A 25,662-nucleotide genomic window follows, 5' to 3' on the forward strand; every position below is an offset into this window, starting at 1 on the left:
GCAGGCCCAGATCCAAGATGGCCGCGACATCCGTGTTCTGCAGGGAGGTGGCTTCACTGCGCCTGCTTAGAGCAGGCATCGGGAAGCCAGGAGAAGTGTACATCAGACCGCTGATCTGACACAGTGCACAGCAAAGTGTCAGATCAGCGATCTTACACTATAACATGATGCCCCCTCCCCCTCCCCCGGGGCAATGTTATAGTGTAAAAAAAAAAAAAAAACATTCACATGTGTAAAAAAAAAAATGAACCCCCCCCCCCACAAAAAAATTCTTTCTATACATTTCTTTATCTAAATAAAAAAAAAATACATAAAAGTACACATATTTAGTATCGCCACGTCTGTAACGACCCCACCTATAAAACTATATCACTAGTTAACCCCTTCAGTGAACACCGTAAGAAAAAAAAGAGGCAAAAAACGCTTTATTCTCATACCGCCAAACAAAAAGTGTAATAACACGCGATCAAAAAGACTGATGTAAATAACCATGGTACCGCTGAAAACCTCATCTTGTCCCGCAAAAAAACGAGCCGCCATACAGCATCATCAGCAAAAAAATAAAAAAGTTATAGTCCTCAGAATAAAGCGATGCAAAAATAATTATTTTTTTCTATAAAATAGTTTTTATCGTATAAAAGCACCAAAACATAAAAAATGATATAAATGAGGTATCGCTGTAATCGTACTGTCCCGAAGAATAAAACTGCTTTATCAATTTTACCAAACGCGGAACGGTATAAACGCCTCCCCAAAAGAAATTCATGAATAGCTGGTTTTTGGTCATTCTGCCTCATTAAAATCGGAATAAAAAGCGATCAAAAAATGTCATGTGCCCGAAAATGTTACCAATGAAAACGTCAACTCGTCCCGCAAAAAACAAGACCTCACATGACTCTGTGTACCCAAATATGGAAAAATTATAGCTCTCAAAATGTGGTAACACAAAAAATATTTTTTGCAATATAAAGCGACTTTCAGTGTGTGACGGCTGCCATTCATAAAAATCCGCTAAAAAACCCGCTATTAAAGTAAATCAAACCCCCCTTCATCACCCCCTTAGTTAGGGAAAAAAATAGAAAAATTAAAAATATGTATTTATTTCCATTTTCCCGTTAGGGTTGGGGCTAAAGTTAGGGTTGGGGCTACATTTGCGGTTGGGATTAGGGTTAGGGGTGTGTCAGGATTAGAGGTGTGGTTAGGGTTACAGTTGGGATTAGGGTTAGGGGTGTGTTTGGATTAGGGTTTCAGTTATAATTGGGGGGTTTCCACTGTTTAGGCACATCAGGGGCTCTCAAAACACGACATGGCGTCTGATCTCTATTCCAGCCAATTCTGCGTTGAAAAAGTAAAACAGTGCTCCTTCCATTCTGAGCTCTCCCGTGTGCCCAAACAGGGGTTTACCCCAACATATGGGGTATCAGCGTACTCGGGACAAATTGGACAACAACTTTTGTGGTCCAATTTCTCCTGTTACCCTTGGGAAACTACAAAACTGGGTGCTAAAAATCATTTTTGTGGGAATTTTTTTTTTTTTTATTCTCAGTGCTCTGTGTTATAAACTGTAGTGAAACACTTGGGGGTTCAAAGTTCTCACAACACATCTAGATAAGTTCCCTGGGGGGTCTAGTTTCCAATATGGGGTCACTTGTGGGGTGTTTCTACTGTTTAGGTACATTAGGGGCTCTGCAAACGCAATGTGACGCCTGCAGACCATTCCATCTAAGTCTGCATTCCAAATGATGCTCCTTCCTTTCCGAGCTCTGCCATGCGCCCAAACGGTGGTTCCCCCCCACATATGGGGTATCAGCGTACTCAGGACAAATTGGACAACAACTTTTGTGGTCCAATTACAACTGCTACCCTTGGAAAAATACAAAACTGGGGGCTAAATAAATAATTTTTGTGGAAAAAAAATATTTATTTGCACGGCTCTGCGTTATAAACTGTAGTGAAACACTTGGGGGTTCAAAGATCTCACAACACATCTAGATGATGGCGCTCCTTCCCTTCCGAGCCCTCCCATGCGCCCAAACGGTGGTTCCCCCCCACATATGGGGTATCAGCGTACTCAGGACAAAGTGGACAACAACTTTTGTGGTCCAATTTCTCCTGTTACCCTTGAATTTTTCTGCCTTTAAATCACAGAGATATGTCATGTAAAATAATTAATAATTAACATTTTCCACATCTCTACTTTACATCAGCACAATTTTGGAACCACATTTTTTTTTTTTAGGGAGTTATAAGGGTTAAAAGTTGACCAGCAATTTCTCATTTTTACAACACCAATATTTTTTAGGGACCACATCACATTTGAAGTCATTTTGAGGGGTCTATATGATAGAAAATAACCAAGTGTGACACCATTCTAAAAAATGCACCCCTCAAGCTGCTCAAAACCACATTCAAGAAGTTTATTAACCCTTCAGGTGTTTCCCAGGAATTTTTGGAATGTTTAAAAAAAGTGAACATTTAACTTTGTTTCACAAAAAATTTACTTCAGCTCCAATTTGTTTTATTTTCCCTAGGGTAAGAGAAGAAATTGGACCCCAAAAGTTGTTGTGCCATTTGTTCTGAGTATGCCGATACCCCACATGTTGGGATAAACCACTGTTTGGGTGCACGACAGAGCTCGGAAGGGAAGGAGCGCTGTTTGACTTTTCAATGCAAAATTGACTAGAATTGAGATGGGACACCATGTCCCGTTTGGAGAGCCCCTGATGGGCCTAAACATTGAAACCCCCCACAAGTGACACCATTTTGGAAAGTAGACCCCCTAAGGAACTCATCTAGCTGTGTTTTGACAGCTTTGAACCCCCAAGTGTTTCACTACAGTTTATAACGTAGAGTCGTGTAAATAAAAAATATTTTTTTCCCACAAAAATGTTTTTTAGCCCCCCAAATTTTTATTTTCCCAAGGGTAACAAGAGAAATTGGACCCCAAAAGTTGTCCAATTTGTCCTGAGTACGCTTATACCCCATATGTGGGGGGGAACCACTGTTTGGGCGCATGACAGAGCTCAGAAGGGAAGGAGCGCCATTTGGAATGCAGACTTAGATGGATTGGACTGCAGGCGTCACGATGCATTTGCAGAGCCCCTGATTCATCTAAACAGTAGAAACCCCTCACAAGTGACACCATTTTGGAAAGTAGACCCCCCTAAGGAACTTATCTAGATGTGTTTTGACAGCTTTGAACTTCCAAGTGTTTCACTACAGTTTATAACGCAGTCGTGAAAATAACAAATATATTTTCCCCCACAAAAATGTTTTTTAGCCCCCCAAATTTTTATTTTGCCAAGGGTAACAAGAGAAATTGGACCCCAATAGTTGTTGTCCAATTTGTCCTGAGTATGCTGATACTTCATATGTTGGGGTAAACCCCTGTTTGGGCGCACAGGAGAGCTCGGAAGAGAAGGACCACTGTTTTACTTTTTCAACGCAGAATTGACTGGAATTGAGATCGGACGCCATGTCGCGTTTAGAGAGCCCTGATGTGCCTAAACAGTGGAAACCCCCAATTCTAACTGAAATCCTATCCCAAACACACCACTAAACCTGATCTCAACCATAGCCCTAACCACACCCCTAACCCTGACACACCCCTAACCCTAATCCCAACCGTAAATGTGATCGAAACCCTAACCTTAGCCCCAACCCTAACCTTAGCCCCAACCCTAACTTTAGCCCCAACCCTAACTTTAGCCCCAACCCTAACATTAGCCCCAACCTTAACCCTAACTTTAGCCCCAACCTTAACCCTAACTTTAGCCCCAACCCTAACTTTAGCCCCAACCCTAACTTTAGCCCCAGCCCTAACTTTAGCCCCAGCCATAACCCTAACTTTAGCCCCACCAATAACCCTAACTTTAGCCCCAACCCTAACTGTAACCCTAGCCCCAACCCTAGCCCTAGCCCTAACCCTAATAGGAAAATGGAAATAAATACATTCTTTAAATTTTGTTATGCTTCCCTAACTAAGGGGTTGATGAAGGGGGGTTTGATTTACTTTTGTAGCGGGTTTTCTAGCGGATTTTTATGATTGGCAGCCGTCACACTTAAAGACGCTTTTTATTGCAAAAAATATTTTTTGCGTTACCACATTTTGAGAGCTATAATTTTTCCATATTTTGGTCCACAGAGTCATGTGTGGTCTTGTTTTTTGCGGGACGAGTTTACGTTTTTTTTGGTAACATTTTCGGGCACGTGACATTTTTTGATCGCTTTTTATTCCGATTTTTGTGAGGCAGAATGACCAAAAACCAGCTATTCATGAATTTCTTTTATACTGTTCCACGTTTGGTAAAATGGATAAAGCAGTTTTATTCTTCGGGTCAGTACGATTACATCGATACCTCATATACATAATTTTTTTATGTTTTGGTGCTTTTTATACGATAAAAACTATTTTATAGAAAAAATAATTATTTTTGCATCGCTTTATTCTGAGGACTGTAACTTTTTTATTTTTTCGCTGATGATGCTTTATGGTGGCTCGTTTTTTGCAGGACGACATGACGTTTTCAGCGGTACCATGGTTATTTATATCCGTATTTTTGATCGCGTATTATTCCAATTTTTGTTCAGCGGTATGATAATAAAGTGTTGTTTTTTGCCTCAATTTTTTTTTTTTTTTTTTACGGTGTTCAGTGAAGGGGTTAACTGGTGGGACAGTTTTATAGGTCGGGTTGTTACAGACGCGGCGATACTAAATATGTGTACTTTTATTGTTTTTTTTTTTAAATTTAGATGAAATGTATTTATGGGAACAATATATATTTATTTCTTTATTTAGGAAATTTTTTTTTTTTTTTTACACATCTAAATTTTTTTTTTTACTTTGTCCCAGGGGGAACATCACTGTATAGTGACAGATCGCTGATCTGACACTTTGAAGAGCACTGTGTCAGATCAGCGATCTGGCGTGCCCTGATGCAGGCTTACAGGCGCCTGCTTTGGACTCGGAAGTACTCCCTGCAGGACCCGGAAGTGGCCCCACGGCCATTTTGGATCTGGGGCCTGCAGGGAGGAGATGCTCGGTACAAGGTGAGCACAATGCCTTGTACCGATCGTCTGACGGAAGCCCACAGGGAGCCCCCTCTCTGCGCGATGCTTCCCAGTACCGCCGACACACTGCGATAATGTTTGATCGCGGTGTGCCAGGGGTTATTGTGCCGGGAGCGGTCCGTGACCGCTCCTGGCACATAGTGCCGGATGTCAGCTGCGATAGTCAGCGCGGCCGATCGCACATGACGTACTATCCCATCGGTGGTCATATGGGCCCACCCCACCTCGACGGGATAGTACGTCATATGTCAGAAAAGGGTTAAAGATTGTAGTTAGGTGAGTTGTGACGACTGGAGAGAGGGTCATGGGGTCAGTAGTGCATGTAGTCGGACGAGAAGAAGAGAGGAGCTTGGAGTCTTCATCTTCTGTGATGGGATCGAATGTGGAGAGTGATCCAGGGGATATGTAGGGAGGGAGGGATGGGAGTCACTTCACTTGGTGGTTGGGAGCAGATTTCCTGACGGATATAGTCTATTTTCTCTATAAAGTGGGAAGCCAGGTCATCAGCACAAATGTCTGTGATAGGGGCTCGTGCTTTGGGCCTAAGGAGGGAGTGAAAGGTGTCAAAAAGTTTCTTGGGGTTGTTGGATAGTGAGGAGATCAGGTTGGTGTAGTAGGTCTTTATAATCTTTATTTATATAGTGCCAACATATTCTGCAGCGTTTCATATACAAGTCATAAGTAACAACTTTAAAGATGAGAGAAGGCACTGCTGAGATAAACTAATAAAAATACAACTATAATAATACTAATAAAGAATATATATACCTTATTTTTTGGATTGAGAATACAATATAGGAGAAAGTGGTCAAATTCTGCACTGCTGAATCATTGTAGTCCAAAGGTATGGTTAAAAGTAGTTTTTATTCAATGCGTTTCTGAGTTTCAAAGAACTCCTTCATCAGGAAATACCACATAAGATTCTTTTGTGGTATTTCCTGATGAAGGAGTTCTTTGAAACTCAGAAACGCGTTGAATAAAAACCACTTTTAATACCTTTGGACTACAATGATTCAGCAGCCCAGAAATTGACCACGTTCTCCTATATTGTATTCTCTACGGCCGGTACCTCGTGGATCTGCGGCAGTAACATAGTAACATAGTAACATAGTTAGTAAGGCCGAAAAAAGACATTTGTCCATCCAGTTCAGCCAGTGAATCTCTTCAATCATTGTCTTAAGCTACATGTGGTGAGTGCTATTTCTGTGCCTTGACTACTTAATCTCGGATAGGCCATAGGCTTAATTAATATGAAAAGCTAGAGCCCCCCACAGTTTCATGGTTTTCTTTGCAGTGGACTTCGGGACATGTGAACATAACCTAATGTTCAACACTCCATCATCACTGAATCCTCTGTTGTTCATATTGTTCAGCGCTGTTTATATGACACTTTATTCTTTATATTAACACTGTCTATAACCATTTTTGTTTCAGATCTCAATATGTCACGAGCTTCCAAACATTGAAGTTATGACATTAAGGTAAGAAGTTTTTTCTTTTCAATGCACTGACTAAAATAAATGTCTATAAGAAAAGAACTGGCCTTGATAAACACCAAAATATTCTTAGACCAATGACAGAGGAAACATGGTAGCCCTTAAAACTTAACTTTTAGGTAACAAAAGTATTCACGAAAACTATAACACTTTTGTAATGTTTTATTTAGGAATGAAAGAAAAACACAGCAAATATATAGATAAATCCATAGATTAGACATATTTTCCAAATCATCTGTAACATGAACAAGAATCCACCTTGTGACCTCTTTTCATCCAGTTTTCATATTAACATAGGAAGGAGAAGGAGAGCAAAGAGAAAAGAGTAGAACTTCAGGCATGAAGAAAAAGACAAAAAGAGAAGAGTAGACAGAGGGAGAAATGAAAGTGTGAAGTAAGGGGTGGGGAGGGGGCGTAAGGGGAGGGGGCGTAAGGGGAGGGGGAGGGGGCGTAAGGGGAGGGGGAGAGGGAGGGGTGTAAGGGGAGAGGGAGGGGGAGGGGGCGTAAGGGGAGGGGAAGGGGTGTAAGGGGAGGGGGAGGGGGCATAAGGGGATGGGCCGTAGGGGGAGGAGGGGGAGGGGGCGTAAGGGGAGGGGGAGGGGGGAGAGAACCACCCCAATCCAGGCATCCATTCGAACAAAAAGCCAAATGACATCCAAGTCTGAGGGTCAAGTTGCACAAGGATACCATAGTGCTTGAATTCCATCCAATGGAACCATGTTTTATAGAAGATATATCTACTGTAGAGAGAACCTGTCAAGTCCTCGATATACATTAAATCATTGAGATTAGAAATCCAGAGGGATGGACTAGGTGAAATAGCTTTCTTCTATAACATGCCCCCCTGACAAGGCTTCCGAAATGCGCTTAGGGGCGGACACGTGGGCGCTGTGGACATCTCCAAGGTATACATGTTTATCATGTGATTATTATTAATGGTGCAATTTGGGCTATTATTGCCAATACTGTGTGATCTTTGTATACATGTGCCAATTTTCCTTTGCTGCACCAGCAATAGGTGTTTGTACCTTGTTTTATGCACAATTGACTAAATGGTCTAGATGCTATGGCTATTGAGTGATACACAGATTATTTGTGCAGTGTGTCCTCATTACAGGTACTGTAGCTTATGATTTAGTTTTAAAATGTGACCACTGCTATAAATCCACCCATCCCTCCCCTTCCCTGTATCTGTATGTAAATGTTATCATTTTTGATACTTAATAAAATCTATAAATTTTTCTTAGACTAGATGATCGTCTTCCTTTTTTCTTTTTGTTTATTTCATACATGACAATTGGTCTTCTATGAGTCCATTATTTGGCAGAACTATTAGTTTTTATATTCAGTTTAAATTATTTTCTGTAAACTATGCCTAATGCTTCTATCAGCCCTTGTTGTTCTTCTATAACAGCGGAATACAAGCACTGGCAGACATCACCAAAAAGCTTAGTAGGGACTGTTTGTAGGAGGAAACATAAGTCTCACAGAGCTGTACAAGGAATAGTTTAGGACCCATTTCACATGAAATGCCTGTAATTGATCTGATAATGATTTTCACTTTAGTCCAGAACAGTTGTAAAACCAGACAGGACAAAAAGGTATGAAGGAAATTTCCCTCACCTGATCCACATCTCCCAACACTTAGCGTCACTCAGGGGAACATTTTGTTTAACCCCTTCATGACCCAGCCTATTTTGACCTTAAAGACCTTGCCGTTTTTTGCAATTCTGACAAGTGTCCCTTTATGAGGTAATAACTCAGGAACGCTTCAATGGATCCTAGCGGTTCTGAGATTGTTTTTTCGTGACATATTGGGCTTCATGTTAGTGGTAAATTTAGGTCAATAAATTCTGCGTTTATTTGTGATAAAAATGGAAATTTGGCGAAAATTTTGAAAATTTCGCAATTTTCACATTTTGAATTTTTATTCTGTTAAACCAGAGAGTTATGTGACACAAAATAGTTAATAAATAACATTTCCCACATGTATAATTTACATCAGCACAATTTTGGAAACAAAATTTTTTTTTGCTAGGAAGTTATAAGGGTTAAAATTGACCAGTGATTTCTCATTTTTACAACGAAATTTACAAAACCATTTTTTTTAGGGACCACCTCACATTTGAAGTCAGTTTGAGGGGTCTATATGGCTGAAAATACCCAAAAGTGACACCATTCTAAAAACTGCACCCCTCAAGGTACTCAAAACCACATTCAAGAAGTTTATTAACCCTTCAGGTGCTTCACAGCAGCAGAAGCAACATGAAAGGAAAAAATGAACATTTAACTTTTTAGTCACAAAAATGATCTTTTAGCAACAATTTTTTTATTTTCCCAATGGTAAAAGGATAAACTGAACCACGAAAGTTGTTGTCCAATTTGTCCTGAGTACGCTGATACTTCATATGTGGGGGTAAACCACTGTTTGGGCGCACGGCAGGGCTTGGAAGGGAAGGAGCGCCATTTGACTTTTTGAATAAAAAATTGGCTCCACTCTTTAGCGGACACCATGTCACGTTTGGAGAGCCCCCGTGTGCCTAAAAATTGGAGCTCCCCCACAAGTGACCCCATTTTGGAAACTAGACGCCCCAAGGAACTTATCGAGATGCATAGTGAGCACTTTGAACCCCCAGGTGCTTCACAAATTGATCCGTAAAAATGAAAAAGTACTTTTTTTTCACAAAAAAATTCTTTTAGCCTCAATTTTTTCATTTTCACATGGGAAACAAAATAAAATGGATCCTAAGATTTGTTGGGCAATTTCTCCTGAGTACACCAATACCTCACATGTGGGGGTAAACCACTGTTTGGGCACATGGTAAGGCTCGGAAGGGAAGGAGCGCCATTTGACTTTTTGAATGAAAAATTATCTCCATCGTTAGCGGACACCATGTCGCGTTTGGAGAGACCCTGTGTGCCTAAACATTGGCGCTCCCCCACAAGTGACCCCATTTTGGAAACTAGACCCCCCAAGGAACTTATCTAGATGCCTAGTGAGCACTTTAAACCCTCAGGTGCTTCACAAATTGATCTGTAAAAATGAAAAAGTACTTTTTTTTCACACAAAAAATTATTTTTGCCTCAATTTTTTCATTTTCACATGGGCAATAGGATAAAATGGATCATAGAATTTGTTGGGCAATTTCTCCCGAGTACGCCGATACCTCATATGTGGGGGTAAACCACTGTTTGGGCACATGGCAGGGCTCGGAAGGGAAGGCGTGCCATTTGACTTTTTGAATGGAAAATTAGCTCCAATTGTTAGCGGACACCATGTCGCGTTTGGAGAGCCCCTGTGTGCCTAAACATTGGAGATCCCCCACAAGTGACCCCATTTTGGAAACTAGACCCCCCAAGGAACTTATCTAGATGCATATTGAGCACTTTAAACCCCCAGGTGCTTCACAGAAGTTTATAACGCAGAGCCATGAAAATAAAAAAATAATTTTTCTTTCCTCAAAAATGATTTTTTAGCCTGGAATTTCCTATTTTGCCAAGGGTAATAGGAGAAATTGGACCCCAAATGTTGTTGTCCAGTTTGTCCTGAGTACGCTGATACCCCATATGTGGGGGTAAACCACTGTTTAGGCGCACGGCAGGGCTCGGAAGGGAAGGCACGCCATTTGGCTTTTTAAATGGAAAATTAGCTCCAATCATTAGCGGACACCATGTCACGTTTGGAGAGCCCCTGTGTGCCTAAACATTGGGGATCTCCCAGAAATGACCCCATTTTGGAAACTAGACCCCCAAAGGAACTAATCTAGATGTGTGGTGAGGACTTTGAACCCCCAAGTGCTTCACAGAAGTTTATAATGCAGAGCCGTGAAAATAATAAATACGTTTTCTTTCCTCAAAAATAATTATTTAGCCCAGAATTTTTTAATTTTCCCAAGGGTAACAGGAGAAATTTGACCCCAATATTTGTTTTCCAGTTTCTCCTGAGTACGGTGATACCCCATATGTGGGGGTAAACTACTGTTTGGGCACATGCCGGGGCTCGGAATTGAAGTAGTGACGTTTTGAAATGCAGACTTTGATGGAATGCTCTGTGGGCGTCACGTTGCGTTTGCAGAGCCCCTGATGTGGCTTAACAGTAGAAACCCCCCACAAGTGACCCCATTTTGGAACCTAGACCCCGAAAGGAACTTATCTAGATGTGTGGTGAGCACTTTGAACCCCCAAGTGCTTCACAGAAGTTTATAATGCAGAGCCGTGAAAATAATAAATACGTTTTCTTTCCTCAAAAATAATTATTTAGCCCAGAATTTTTTAATTTTCCCAAGGGTAACAGGAGAAATTTGACCCCAATATTTGTTTTCCAGTTTCTCCTGAGTACGGTGATACCCCATATGTGGGGGTAAACTACTGTTTGGGCACATGCCGGGGCTCGGAATTGAAGTAGTGACGTTTTGAAATGCAGACTTTGATGGAATGCTCTGCGGGCGTCACGTTGCGTTTGCAGAGCCGCTGATGTGGCTAAACAGAAGAAACCCCCCACGAGTGACCCCATTTTGGAAACTAGACCCCGAAAGGAACTTATCTAGATGTGTGGTGAGGACTTTGAACCCCCAAGTGCTTCACAGAAGTTTATAATGCAGAGCCGTGAAAATAATAAATACGTTTTCTTTCCTCAAAAATAATTATTTAGCCCAGAATTTTTTATTTTTCCAAGGGTTACAGGAGAAATTGGACCCCAAAAGTTGTTGTCCAGTTTCTCCTGAGAACGCAGATGCCCCATGTGTGGAGGTAAACCACTGTTTGGGCACACGTCGGGGCTCAGAAGGGAAGTAGTGACTTTTGAAATGCAGAATTTGATGGAATGGTCTGAGGGCGTCACGTTGCGTTTGCAGAGCCCCTGGTGTTCCTAAACAGTAGAAACCCCCCACAAGTGACCCCATTTTAGAAACTAGACCCCTCAAGGAACTTATCTAGATATGTGGTGAGCACTTTGAACCCCAAAGTGCTTCACAGACGTTTACAACGCAGAGCCGTGAAAATAAAAAATCATTTTTCTTTCCTCAAAAATGATGTTTTAGCAAGCAATTTTTTTATTTTCTCAAGGGTAACAGGAGAAACTGGACCCCAGTAATTGTTGCGCAGTTTGTCCTGAGTATGCTGGTACCCCATATGTGGGGGTAAACCACCGTTTGGGCACACGTCGGGGCTCGGAATTGAGGGAGCACCATTTGACTTTTTGAATACGAGATTGGCTGGAATCAATGGTGGCGCCATGTTGCGTTTGGAGACCCCTGATGTGCCTAAACAGTGGTAACCCCTCAATTCTACCTCCAGCACTAACCCCAACACACCCCTAACTCTAATCCCAACTGTAGCCATAACCCTAATCACAACCCTAACCACAACCCTAATTCCAACCCTAACCCTAAGGCTATGTGCCCACGTTGCGGATTCGTGTGAGATTTTTCAGCATCATTTTTGAAAAATCCGCGGGTAAAAGGCACTGCGTTTTACCTGCGGATTTTCCGCGGATTTCCAGTGTTTTTTGTGCGGATTTCACCTGCGGATTCCTATTGAGGAACAGGTGTAAAACGCTGCGGAATCCGCACAAAGAATTGACATGCTGCGGAAAATAACGCAGCGTTTCAGCGCGGTATTTTCCGCACCATGGGCACAGCGGATTTGGTTTTCCATAGGTTTACATGGTACTGTAAACCTGATGGAACACTGCTGCGGATCCGCAGCGGCCAATCCGCTTCGGATCCGCAGCCAAATCCGCACCGTGTGCACATAGCCTAATTCTAAAGGTATGTGCACACGCTGCGGATCCGCAGCAGTTTCCCATGAGTTTACAGTTCAATGCAAACCCATGGGAAACAAAAATCGCTGTACACATGCTGCGGAAAAACTGCACGGAAACGCAGCGGTTTACATTCCGCAGCATGTCACTTCTTTGTGCGGATTCCGCAGCGGTTTTACAACTGCTCCAATAGAAAATCGCAGTTGTAAAACCGCAGTGAAATGCGCAGAAAAAACGCGGTAAATCCGCCATAAATCCGCAGCGGTTTAGCACTGCGGATTTATTAAATCCGCAGCGGAAAAATCCGCAGAGGACCAGAATACGTGTGCACATACCCTACCCCTACCCCTAACTCTACCCCTAACTCTACCCCTAACCCTACCCCTAACCCTAGCCCTAACCCTAACCCTATTCTAACATTAGTGGAAAAAAAAAATTCTTTATTTTTTTATTGTCCCTACCTATGGGGGTGACAAAGGGGGGGGGGGGGGTCATTTATTATTTTTTTATTTTGATCACTGAGATAGATTATATCTCAGTGATCAAAATGCAATTTGGAACGAATCTGCCGGCCGCACTGTGCATAATGCATAAAACAGTGCGGGGCGGGTATTCAGTAACAGGGTGGCCGCACTGCCCGCACAGGCGCAGTCAGGAACCCGGCATCTGAGCTATGACTGCCAATTCTCAATGCGCGTGCCCCAGGCAGGCACGCACAGCGCAGGTGCCGGATTTAAGAAGAACAGCGCGCAGGGGGCGGCGACCATCGCCCCAGAAGAGATGAGTGATGGCAGTTGGGCGCTTCACAGAGGAGGCTTCAAACCCGCCTTCGTGGACAAAGCTAGGTATTTTTGAAAAGTTTCAAAGCGCTTTATTTTAGTAATACATGAACACAAAATTAAAAGAGCCACCTTGTTAGAATGCAGCATTACTGCTGCACAAGGTGGCTCTTTTAGTTTATAACGGCTGGAGGTTGTGACAGTGGCCCTTTAAAGGGAGAAACTATTTCTTTTGGCAGAGTTGCCTTACCACCTGAGGGGGTCTGAATCATTGGGATATAACCCTTCGATCGCTGGATCCTCAGTGCTCTAGCCAGCGTTCTGTAACATTTATTCCCAAATTCATAAAAATATCTTCTACATTTAGCTAGGGAACACTTAGAATTGTGGGACAAAAGGGATCTCAACTCCTCTCTTTTCTGAATGAGAAGAATTTTTGTGTTGTGGCCAGGGAGGTCCTTATTTCAAGTTTCAAGTGTATGAATGTTTGTCAGCAAATCATTGATCGCTAAAGTTCGCTTTTCTTTTTTTTTTATATACTGTATGTGACCCATGTTTGATAAAGATCTTCCTGACCACACATTTATGCACTTCCCAGATTTTGTTGAGGGACATGCAGACTATAACTCTTAATAGCAAATAAAGCTCCTGTACCAAATATTCCACCTCTTATTCAAAGCATACGACATACTTGTAATGTGCAAATCAGGGCAAGTCATGAAAGTTACAGCAAGTTCTATTCCGTATCGTCACACTCAAGTCCCAAACAGAAGTAACAATCTGTAATGCTAATTTAACATATGATGCTATGAAAGTTTAGATGACTGGTCTTACTCTATTTGATGCTAACCAACAGTTTGCCTTCTAATTCAGATCCATTAGTGGCAACAAATTCAATTATAGAGCTTTCCATATTATTACTTGATAATTAGGAGCTTTCCATATTTTTACATGGCAATTAGGATCTTTCCATATAATTGCATGTTAATTAGAAACTTTCCATATTATTATGGTAAATGGTAATTAGGAGCTTTCCATATCATTATATGGTAAATAGGAACTGTTAATATTATTACATGGTAATGAGAAAATTTCAGCTGCTATTTCTTTCATTACGAGAAAATTTCAGCTGCTATTTCTTTCATTACATTCCCAGTGGCTAAGAAGTTAAAATACACATGTTTAGTATTGGGTAGCATTGCCTTTAAATTGTATATCGTTCCTGCTAGTTTTCCACATGCTTCTTGTAATATGTTGACGGAATTTTATACTTTCTACTGAAATGATGTAACTGAGGCAGATTTATAGACCTCCTTGCTCGCAGACTGAGGTCGGTATTTAGAAAAGCCGCAGAGACACCATCACGTGTTTCTCAACGCAAGCAATAAATAGCCAGGTCTTTCACCGGGAAGGAACAACCACGGGAATGGCAGCATCCAAAAAGGAAAACCACCTATGCCAAAACATGGTATCCATCCACAGACAGTTGTTTCAGGGTATTTGCCCCTCATCAGTGTGGAGTAGGAAACTGGCTATTAGGAGCAGTGCCTAGTAAAAGAACTATAAACATAAGGATGAATGACCTCGGGGAGATCAAAACATCCAACACCGCGGAGACACCATCACGTGTTTCTCAACGCAGTGATCCAGAACACTGCTCCCATCTTTTATGGGAAATATGCAAATACATGTAGAAAAGCCGCGGAGACACCATCACGTGTTTCTCAACGCAAGCAATATTGTGATGGCTACATTATTTTAAATTTTTTTGTCCTTCGGCCATTTTTACACAACTCTGCATGCATGCTTGTATGTGTCCATTTGAACAACCCTTATTATTATTATTATTATTATTATTATTTATTGTTATAGCGCCATTTGTTCCATGGCGCTTTACATGTGACGAGGGGTATACATAATGAAAACAAGTACAATAATCTTAAACAATACAAGTCATAACTGGTACAGGAGGAATGAGGACCCTGCCCGCGAAGGCTCACAATCTACAAGGGATGGGTGAGAATACAGTAGGTGAGGGTAGAGATGGTCATGCAGCGGTTTGGTCGATCGGTGGTAACTGCAGGTTGTAGGCTTGTCTGAAGAGGTGGGTCTTCAGGTTCTTTTTGAAGGTTTCGATGGTAGGCGAGAGTCTGATGTGTTGTGGTAGAGGGTTCCAGAGTAGGGGTGATACGCGAGAGAAATCTTGTATACGATTGTGGGAAGAGGAGATAAGAGGGGAGTAGAGTAGGAGATCTTGTGAGGATCGGAGGTTGCAGGTAGGTAAGTACCTGGAGACGAGGTCACAGATGTATGGAGGAGACAGGTTGTGGATGGCTTTGTACTTCATGGTTAGGGTTTTGTAGTGGAGTCTCTGGGCAATGGGGAGCCAGTGAAGGGATTGACAGAGGGGAGAGGCCGGGGAATAGCGGGGGGACAGGTGGATTAGTCGGGCAGCAGAGTTTAGAATAGATTGGAGGGGTGCGAGAGTGTTAGAGGGGAGGCCACAGAGCAGGAGGTTGCAGTAGTCAAGGCGAGAGATGATGAGGGCATGTACTAGGGTTTTTGCAGATTCATGGTTGAGGAATGAACGGATTCGTGAAATATTTTTGAGTTGAAGTCGGCAGGAAGTGGAAAGGCCTTGGATATGTGGTTTGAAGGAGAGATCAGCGTCAAGGATTACCCCGAGGCAGCGAGCTTGTGGTTTGCATCAAAGGTTTATCTTATTGGCTGAGGACTTTTAGATTTGCTTCAATATCTTTACATAATTGCCCTCTCTAATATTGCTATTGATCTTGTAAAGTGCACCAGTCATTCATGCCGCAATGCACACCCCCACAACATGACTGCCACCCATGTGCTTAACTGTTGGGATAATTCTGTGGCTTGTAAGTGTCCCAATTGGTTTCCCATACATAACAAAGGTCAAACAGTTCCATTTTTGTTTTGATCAGACCAGAGGATGTTTTTCTAAAAAATTGAATCTTTGTCCCCATGTATGGGTGCATACTTTTAGGACTGGCGGAACGCATTAAATAATAATATTAGAGAATATGTGGTGTGTTCGCAGTCCGGGGTCCACCGTGCAGACATGACACCTGCTGCTGAGTAATGGCAGATGGACGCTTGCTCACACGCGGGTTAGACCTCACCCAGTGTGAATGGAAGCGAACTCTGTTGCTTCACAGAGTCACCGTAAATACGCTGCACCCTGTTAGCAGTCGCAGGGTGCAGCTGAAGACACTAGTGGGATCCCTATGAATCACCCCCACTAAACTGGTGATTGGACTCGCTCTGACCCTCGGTGGCTTTTGAACCCGCGCCTGAGGACGCCCTGAGTCAGATGCGGAGTCCAAGCGGGAATCCCCACCCTACACTGACTGGCTGTCAGGAAAGCGCACTGATTGTGCACGGTGCCGTACAGGCGGGCACTGCGAATAGACGCAGAATCGTGTGCTAAGTGTGCAGGTAGCACTGTCAGGCGCTAGGTAGCTTCCACCATTCGCGAGCAGTCATCAACACAAGGAATGGGAATCATTAAGGAGCTTTCATCCGTCGACAGACATTCATCTACACACACGTTATCAAGTTTATACTAGCGCATGGCCTTTCGGCCATGCAAACCTTTTATAGCTGTAGCTCTCAAAGACCTTCCTAATGGTCCAGTAGGAGCTGCTACAGGATCTAAGCGTGTGACCCCCGACCTCCAATGAGAGGTCGTCCTGTGGGCATGCTCAGTATGGGAAAAGCAGGACTTAGTCCCTGAAATGCCTGCTCGCTGCTGATCATTACTGGCTACAAAGGCAGAGCCTGGAAAGGCAGCAGTAACCAAGCGCACAGTATCAGCTTGAGCCAGACGCTGGGACCGACGTCTCTGCTGAGCAGGCTCCACTGCAGCTGGAGGAGAATGGGAGACCGCAGCGAACATGGTTAGAGATTCCCCCTGTGCAGCAGCGGGAACTCCACTCCTAACATATACCATAACATAACATTTTTTTTTTTTCATGGTGGCTTTGCAGCAGTGCCTTCTTTCTTGCTGAGTGACCTTTCAGGTCAAGTCTTTGATACATTTCATTGTTGATATCTATTGTTTTGTACCAGTATCCTCCAGCATCGTTATCCTCCATCATCAACTTTTATTATTGTTGTCTTGGATTAATTGTATCGTATATACTCGAGTATAAGCCGAGATTTTCAGCCCATTTTTTTGGGCTGAAAGTCCCCCTCTCGGCTTATACTCGAGTCATACCCGGGGGTCGGCAGGTGAGGGGGAGCGGGGGGCTGTGTAATTATACTTACCTGCTCCCGGCGTGGTCCCTGGAAGTCCCTGCTTCTTCCAGCGCTGCATATTCTTTCAGTACTGAGCGGTCACATGGCACCGCTCATTACAGAAATGAATATGCGGCTCCACCACCCATAGAGGTGGAGCCGCATATTCATTACTGTATATGAGCGGTAACGCTGCCCGCTCAATACAGGAAGAATATGCAGCGCCGGGGAAGAAGCAGGGACGCAGCGCCAGGACCAGGTAAGTATACGGGGAGGGGGAGCGCTGCGCGGCGTGATAGTCACCTGCTCCTCGGTCCGGGTGTCGCTCTGTCTTCAGCAGTGACGCTCAGGTGAGAGGGCGCGGTGACGTAGTCAGTGCGCGCCCTCTGCTGAACATCAGTGCCGAAGACGGAGACGCACGAGGAGCAGGTAAAAGTGCCGGGGTCCTGAGCGACGGAGAGGCGAGTATGTGATTTTTTTTTTTTTTATGGCAGCAAAAGCAAATGGGGCAAGTGGCTGTGCGGAGCATCTTATGGGGCCATACTTGTGCAGCACTATATGGGGCAAGTGGCTGTGCGGAGCATCTTATGGGGCCATACCTGTGCAGCACTATATGGGGCAAGTGGCTGTGCGAAGCATCTTATGGGGCCATACTTGTGCAGCACTATATCGGGCAAGTGGCTGTGCGGAGCATCTTATGGGGCCATACTTGTGCAGCACTATATGGGGCAAGTGGCTGTGCGGAGCATCTTATGGGGCCATACTTGTGCAGCATTATAAGGGGCAAGTGACTGTGCAGAGCATCTTATGGGGCCATACTTATGCAGCACTATATGGGGCAAGTGACTGTGCGGAGAATCTTATGGGGGCGTACTTGTGCAGCACTATATGGGGCAAGTGACTGTGCAGAGCATCTGTATGGGGCCATAACGCTTGTGCAGCACAATATGGGGCAAGTGGCTGTGCGGAGCACTATAATGGGGCCATAACACTTGTGCAGCACTATATGGGGCAAGTGGCTGTGCGGAGCATCTGTATGGGGCCATAACACTTGTGCAGCACTATATGGGGCAAGTGGCTGTGCGGATCATCTGTATGGGGCCATAACACTTGTGCAGCACTATAAGGGGCAAGTAGCTGTGCGGAGCATCTGTATGGGGCCATAACACTTGTGCAGCACTATATGGGGCAAGTAGCTGTGCGGAGCATCTGTATGGGGCCATAACACTTGTGCAGCACTATATGGGGCAAGTGGCTGTGCGGAGCATCTTATGGGGCCATACTTGTGCAGCATTATAAGGGGCAAGTGACTGTGCAGAGCATCTTATGGGGCCATACTTGGGCAGCACTATATGGGGCAAGTGACTGTGCGGAGCATCTTATGGAGCCATACTTGTGCAGCACTATATGGGGCAAGTGACTGTGCAGAGCTTCTGTATGTGGCCATAACGCTTGTGCAGCACTATATGGGGCAAGTGGCTGTACGAAGCACTATAATGGGGCCATAACACTTGTGCAGCATTATATGGGGCAAGTGGCTGTGCGGAGCATCTGTATGGGGCCATAACACTTGTGCAGCATTATATGGGGCAAGTGGCTGTGCAGAGCATTTGTATGGGGCCATAACACTTGTGCAGCACTATATGGGGCAAGTGGCTGTGCGGAGCATCTGTATGGGGCCATAACACTTGTGCAGCTCTATATGGGGCAAGTGACTGCACGGATCATCTTATGGGGCCATAACGCTTGTGCAGCACTATATAGGGCAAATATCTCTATGGAGCATCTTATGAGGCCCTTATTACCCTTTATGCAACTTTATATGGGGCCTATTTTAATATGGAGCATCTAATGGGGCCCATCAAATCAAACTTTATGGAGCATTATATGGGGCTGCTGATTCAATATGGATATTCAAAAAGACTTAACCTACTGATGTCTCAATTAATTGACATTTACCGGTAGCTGCTGCATTTTCCACCCTAGGCTTATACTCGAGTCATTAAGTTTTCCCAGTTTTTTGTGGCAAAAATAGGGGGCGTCGGCTTATACTCGGGTCGGCTTATACTCGAGTATATATGGTATTTTCTCCCTTCACCCTCCACGACCGCACTAATGGGTACAGGAACACAAAGGAAACAATATCCTCAGTGTTTTTCCTGTCCCTAGGGGCATGAAGAGGCCATCATGGTGTTCTGGGATTAGGAGACACTGGGACTCAAAGAATACCTGCCGAGCAGTGATGTCGATCGTTCTGCCTTCCTCCTCTCTATCTGCTCCTGTGTCTGGAAAATCAGGACCCCTCCGATCTCTTGAGCCTCCAGGCAATGCTGATCAGAGGTGGACTGGGGTCCTCCAATAACTCCCCATCCTCTCTCTCTCTTTTTTTTTTTTTTTCCATGCTGGGCTTGCGCCGTAAGTGATGCAAATTGCCGTTCCCCTTCAATTGGCATCACTTTCGGTTGTGTTCCATCACAAAACGCACTGCGTTTTTCGGTCCTCCTGGGTGAAAACCTAGCAATGAATCGACGAGAAGAGGACACAAATGGCCTTCAGAAAGTCCTCCTCCAGATTGAAATCACAGGAGAATTTTTCAGGACGGTGAGGAGTCGCATTCGAGTGATGCCAACTGCGCTGAGTCACAGTCACTTCACCATAAGTGACCCATAACATGAACATGCCCTAAGGTAAAACTGGTTACTTACTTCCATAGAGGGTACGTCTTGTCTTCGCTCTGCATCTGCTGAGACCAGCGCAAAACCCAGTAAGTAATCATGGGGAGCGTTCCTCATTTTGGCATTAGGATATGAGTAGTTCCGCCTTCTTCCCTTTCAGGGGGACAAGGATTCTACTCAGGGGGACAAGGATTCTACACTAAAAACGAGAGCTAAAGCTTGGGGTCATAGATGTGCCGTTTGTAATAAGAAGCTGCAGTCCTAACTTATAGAAAGCGGTTATGCCAGCATTGCACAGAAAAGGTTGTGAGGGTTAAAAAACTGTCTCTAATAGAAACGTTAAGGGGGGTGGTGCGTCAGGAAATTCAGACTTGCCTAGCCACCTTCTCTCAATCGGGTTTTCTAGCACATAAGGTGATCAAAAAGTGGAAGATTAGTTTAGAAGAGAGTTTGTACTCAGAAGAAGCCCATGCATCCATCTCTGAAGATTGGCTGGTGGAAGAGAAATTAAACCCGACTAAAAGCTTTGAAAAGAGGCCAAAAAGGAAATGTTTATGGTATTGAAATAAAAAAGAAGATGGTGTTCCTGGTTCATGACAATATCCATAGTTTCATTCTCGATGAATGGGAGTTTCTGGGTCTCTAGGTGGCTAGAAAAGCAACTCTTTATTTGATGATTTTCACAACTTAAAGATCCAGTGGATCAGAAGATGGAGAGCCTTTTAAAGAAAACTTGGGAAGCATCAGCGGCCTCGTTAACAACAAATGTACCATCCACTTGTGTAAGCAAGGTCCATGTTCAGATGGTTGAATTCACTTGAGGGTCTCTTAAGCATGGAGGGTCTCTTAAGCATGGGGACTCCCAGAGAAAATTTACTATCTTCTTTAGATCTTTTTCAGAAGTCTATCTCCTATCACAGTGTGACCTATCAGAGCCAGTCAGGATAGCTGCTACGTCTTTGATGTTATCAAACACGACAATTCGGGCACTTTGACTGAAAATGTGGAACGGTGATGTATCTAAAACCAAACTTTGCACCATTCCATTTCAGGATGAATGTGTTCAAGCCTGCTCTAGACAAGCTATTACAAAAGATATCCGATTAAAAACAAAATCACTACCTGAACCAAAAGTCATCAGGCGAAAATCATTTCGTCCACCACAGACAAAACACTAGGTTACTGGGTGTTTTAATTTGACTGGAATTTGTGTCAAGGATATAGGAGCAACCACAAGAGTCTGGGTGGGAAAGGCTATTCCCGTAATCCAGTTTACAGGGGACGGTTAAGCTCAGCAGTATGTAGTTTGGGCTAGAACTGCATAGAGGTGTTGTTTGTCTGGTGAATGGGTATAGACTGCTGAACCTGCTACATCCTGAAATACTGAGATTGGTGAGGCTGCTATATTTATCTTGTTTCACATGTTGCCTGAAGGAAGAACTGCTTGTTATTCACTTGTATTGGAGAAAGTTTTGTTTTTGTTTTGGATCTTTAAAGCTTATGATGGACAACAAACTTTATGCTATTTTGATATAAAAACCATATGCCAGTGCATATAAAACTTCTACCAGAGAGTTGAAATCCTACAGGGTAGTCACATCTTAATAAAGGGTTAAGAAATTACATCTCTTTAATATGGATCTGCTTCTTTTTAAAGCGAACCTGTCAGCAGAATTGTGCACAGTAACCTTCAGAGAGTGTCAGTTTGGTGCCATTATACTGATTAAAATGATACCTTGTGTAGCGCCAGCAGTCTTGCATAGTTCCAGTCCCCTTCCCCTGCAGGGACACCGCTGTACCTTCTGTTCCCGGCCGGTTCACCGGTACCCTTCTGTTACCTCGGGACCGGCACCTCTACACGATCCCCAGCAGGGACGCCGATCCTCTGTAGCCTTCATTCCAGGTCCCACTCTTCCTTCCTCTGCTGCTGCGTCCTGGATGCTGCGCATGACCTTCAGGTCTCCAGGCGCGCGCACACTCCTGAATTCTTAGACACAGTGCGCTATTTCCTAGAGGCTCTCAATCTATGGCTGAGTGTCTTCTACTATTTCAGGCACCTCTGTTGTATGGGTGGTGCCTGAGCAACAAGTGTTTCCTGTTGCTATTTCCCAGGTTCCCCGCACCAGCATGCTTGTGTTCTGCCTGTATCTTCCTAATACTGGTTTGTCTCCTCAGTGTGACCTCCGTGCCTTTCCACACCTCCTAGGACGGTGTCAGTCCCTCCTGCGCCTCTTCGTGCCAGCTGCTACCCGATTGTGCCGCTCGCCTGCTGCCAAGCTTTCAGCTATCTGCAGTTCCTGCCAGGCTGCCTGTCTAGCGGGTCAGCTTCCTCATGTCCGGGGTCCAACTGGAGGTAGCACCTTGCATTCCCCGGGCAATCCAATCTGGCACTGTTTGACGGGTCTTACTACGGATGTCTGAGGTTCGCATAGTCACGCCCCCTTCCGAGCCCCCTGGACAGTGGTCCCGTGGTTCCACAAAAATTTCAATAAACAAATGTACACTTCAGCATCTGTGCCTCAGTTTCCATTTGTTACACCTTGGATGATGAAATCCATCTTCTGGCTGTTATTTAATCTTTATTTTCAGTTTTGATTTAATGATATGCTTGTGCCTGTGGGGGGTCTTCATGTGGTGCTCTGAAGAAAAACCACTTCACAACATCCACCCAATTGCCCAATAAGCAGACAATCCCTCAAACTTATTTTTTAGCTCGCTGAAGAAACTTGGTTAGCACTTGAGCCATGCTCAGATAACACCTTATCTGAGCATGTTCGCTCATCACTACTGATAATCCAAAGTACACCACATTCTTTGTAAAACATGGTGGAGGCAATGTGATGGCATGGGCGTGCTCGGGGTCACTGGTGTTTATTGATGATGTGACTTAAGATAGAAGCAGCCAGATGAATTCTGAAATGTACAGGGCGATACCTTCTGAGTAGACTCACCCAGTTGCAGCATTGTTGATTTGATGGTACTTCAGATAGCAAATGGACAATGACCCAAAAACTACCTTGAAAGCAACCCAGGAGTTTGTTTTAAGGCATAGAAGTGGGATATTCTGTTAATAACCAGATCTCATCCCTTTCGAGCATTCATTTCACATGCTTAACCACTTAAAGGGAACCTGTCACCCCCAAAATCGATAAGCCCCCGATGTATCCTGAAAGATGAGAAAGAGAGGTTAGATTATACTCACCTGGGGGAGCGGTCCGATCCGATGGGTGTCGCGGTCCGGGGCCTCCCATCTTCATAGGATGACGTCCTCTTCTTGTCTTCACGCTGTGGCTTCGGCGCAGGCGTACTTTGTCTGCCCTGTTGAGGGCAGAGCAAAGTACTGCAGTGCGCAGGTGTTGGGCCTCTCTGACCTTTCCCGGCACCTGTGCACTGCAGTACTTTGCTCTGCCCTCAACAGGGCAGACAAAGTACGCCTGTGCCGGAGCCGCAGCACGAAGACAGGAAGAGGACGTCCTCGTAAGAAGATGGGAGGACCGGACCGCGACGCCCATCAGACTGGACTGCAGCAGGACCGCCCCTGGGTTAGTATAATATAAGCTCTGTTTCTCATCTTTCAGGATACATCGGGGGCTTATCTACAGCATTACAGAGTGCTGTAGATAAGCCCCTGATGCCGGTGGGCTTAGCTCGATTTTGGGTGTGACAGGTTCCCTTTAATGACGGACCAAATTTTTCAAAATCGGACCACTGTCACTTTGTGATAAAACTCTAGAATGCCTCAACAAATCTCATTGATTTTGAGATTGTTTGTTTTTTGTTCACGAAACATTGTATTTTATGTTAATGGTAAATTTATGTTGATATTTTCTGTGTTTATTTATAAAAATGTCAGAAATTTTTTGAAAAATTCTAGCAATTAGCAATTTTCGAACTTTGATTGTCCCTTTAATCCAAATAGTCACACCACATAAAATAGTCATTCAATAACATTTACCTCATGTCTGCTTTACATACGGACCATTTTTAAAATATCCTTTAATTTTGTTAGGATGTAAAAGGGTTTAAAATTGTAGCAGCAATTTTTCATTTTTTTCAAGATTTGCAAAAGTTACTTTTTTTAGCGACCTATGCAGTTTTGAAGTGACTTTGGGACTTATACAGCTCTGGCAAGAATTAAGAGATCACCACATCAAAACCCTGTCATGGGCAGCCCATTCTCCAGACCTGTACCCCATTAACCCCTTACCGGCATCGGACGTACTATACCGTCCGATGCCGGCTCCCCTGCTTTGATGCAGGGCTCCGCGGTGAGCCCGCACCAAAGCCGGGACATGTCAGCTGTTTTGAACAGCTGACATGTGCCCGTAATAGGCGCGGGCAGAATCGCGATCTGCCCGCACCTATTAACTAGTTAAATGCCGCTGTCAAACGCAGACAGCGGCATTTAACTACCGCTTCCGGCCGGGCGGCCGGAAATGACGTCATCGCCGACCCCCGTCACATGTCCGGGGGTCGGCGATGCGTCTCCATTGTAGCCATAGAGGTCCTTGAGACCTCTATGGTTACTGATTGCCCGTCGCTGTGAGCGCCACCCTGTGGTCGGCGCTCACAGCACACGTGCAATTCTGCTACATAGCAGCGATCAGCAGATCGCTGCTATGTAGCAGAGCCGATCGTGCTGTGCCTGCTTCTAGCCTCCCATGGAGGCTATTGAAGCATGGCAAAAGTTAAAAAAAAAGTTTAAAAAAATGTGAAAAAAATAAAAAAAACATAAAAGTTTAAATCACCCCCCTTTCGCCCCAATCAAAATAAATCAATAAAAAAAATATCAAATCTACGCATATTTGGTATCGCCGCGCTCAGAATTGCCCGATCTATCAAATAAAAAAAAGTATTAACCTGATCGCTAAACAGCGTAGCGGGAAAAAAACTCGAAACGCCAGAATTACGTTTTTTGGTCGCCGCGACATTGCATTAAAATGCAATAACGGGCGATCAAAAGAACGTATCTGCACCGAAATGCTATCATTAAAAACGTCATCTCGGCACGCAAAAAATAAGCCCTCAACCGACCCCAGATCACGAAAAATGGAGACGCTACGAGTATCGGAAAATGGCGCAATTTTTTTTTTTTTTTTTTTTTTTTAGCAAAGTTTGGAATTTTTTTTCACCACTTAGATAAAAAATAACCTAGTCATGTTTGGTGTCTATGAACTCGTAATGACCTGGAGAATCATAATGGCAGGTCATTTTTAGCATTTAGTGAACCTAGCAAAAAAGCCAAACAAAAAACCAATGTGGGATTGCACTTTTTTTTGCAATTTCACCGCACTTGGAATTTTTTTCACGTTTTCTAGTACACGACATGCTAAAACCAATGATGTCGTTCAAAAGTACAACTCGTCCCGCAAAAAATAAGCCCTCACATGGCCAAATTGACGGAAAAATAAAAAAGTTATGGCTCTGGGAAGGAGGGGAGCGAAAAACGAACACGGAAAAACGAAAAATCCCCTGGTCATGAAGGGGTTAAAAACCTCTGGAATGTAATCAAGAGGAAGATGGATAGTCACAAGCTATCAAACAAAGAAGAACTGCTTACATTTTTGCGCTAGAAGCAATGTGAAAGATTGGTGGAAAGCATGCCATGACGCATG

The 25,662-nt window shown here is 43.9% G+C and overlaps 1 protein-coding gene across 2 annotated transcripts in view; it reads left to right on the top strand.

Annotated features, from left to right (window-relative positions):
• Positions 1 to 25,662, top strand: part of CFAP410 (cilia and flagella associated protein 410) — a 249,374-nt gene that overhangs the window by 64,368 nt on the left and 159,344 nt on the right. For both annotated transcript variants that reach the window (XM_069733765.1, XM_069733766.1), the window contains one exon: positions 6,505 to 6,551. In XM_069733765.1, coding sequence (XP_069589866.1) covers positions 6,505 to 6,551 — 47 coding nt within the window. The remainder of the gene's footprint in view (positions 1 to 6,504; positions 6,552 to 25,662) is intronic.

Source organism: Ranitomeya imitator, chromosome 7 (assembly GCF_032444005.1).
Source record: "Ranitomeya imitator isolate aRanImi1 chromosome 7, aRanImi1.pri, whole genome shotgun sequence".
Lineage (NCBI taxonomy): Eukaryota > Metazoa > Chordata > Amphibia > Anura > Dendrobatidae > Ranitomeya > Ranitomeya imitator.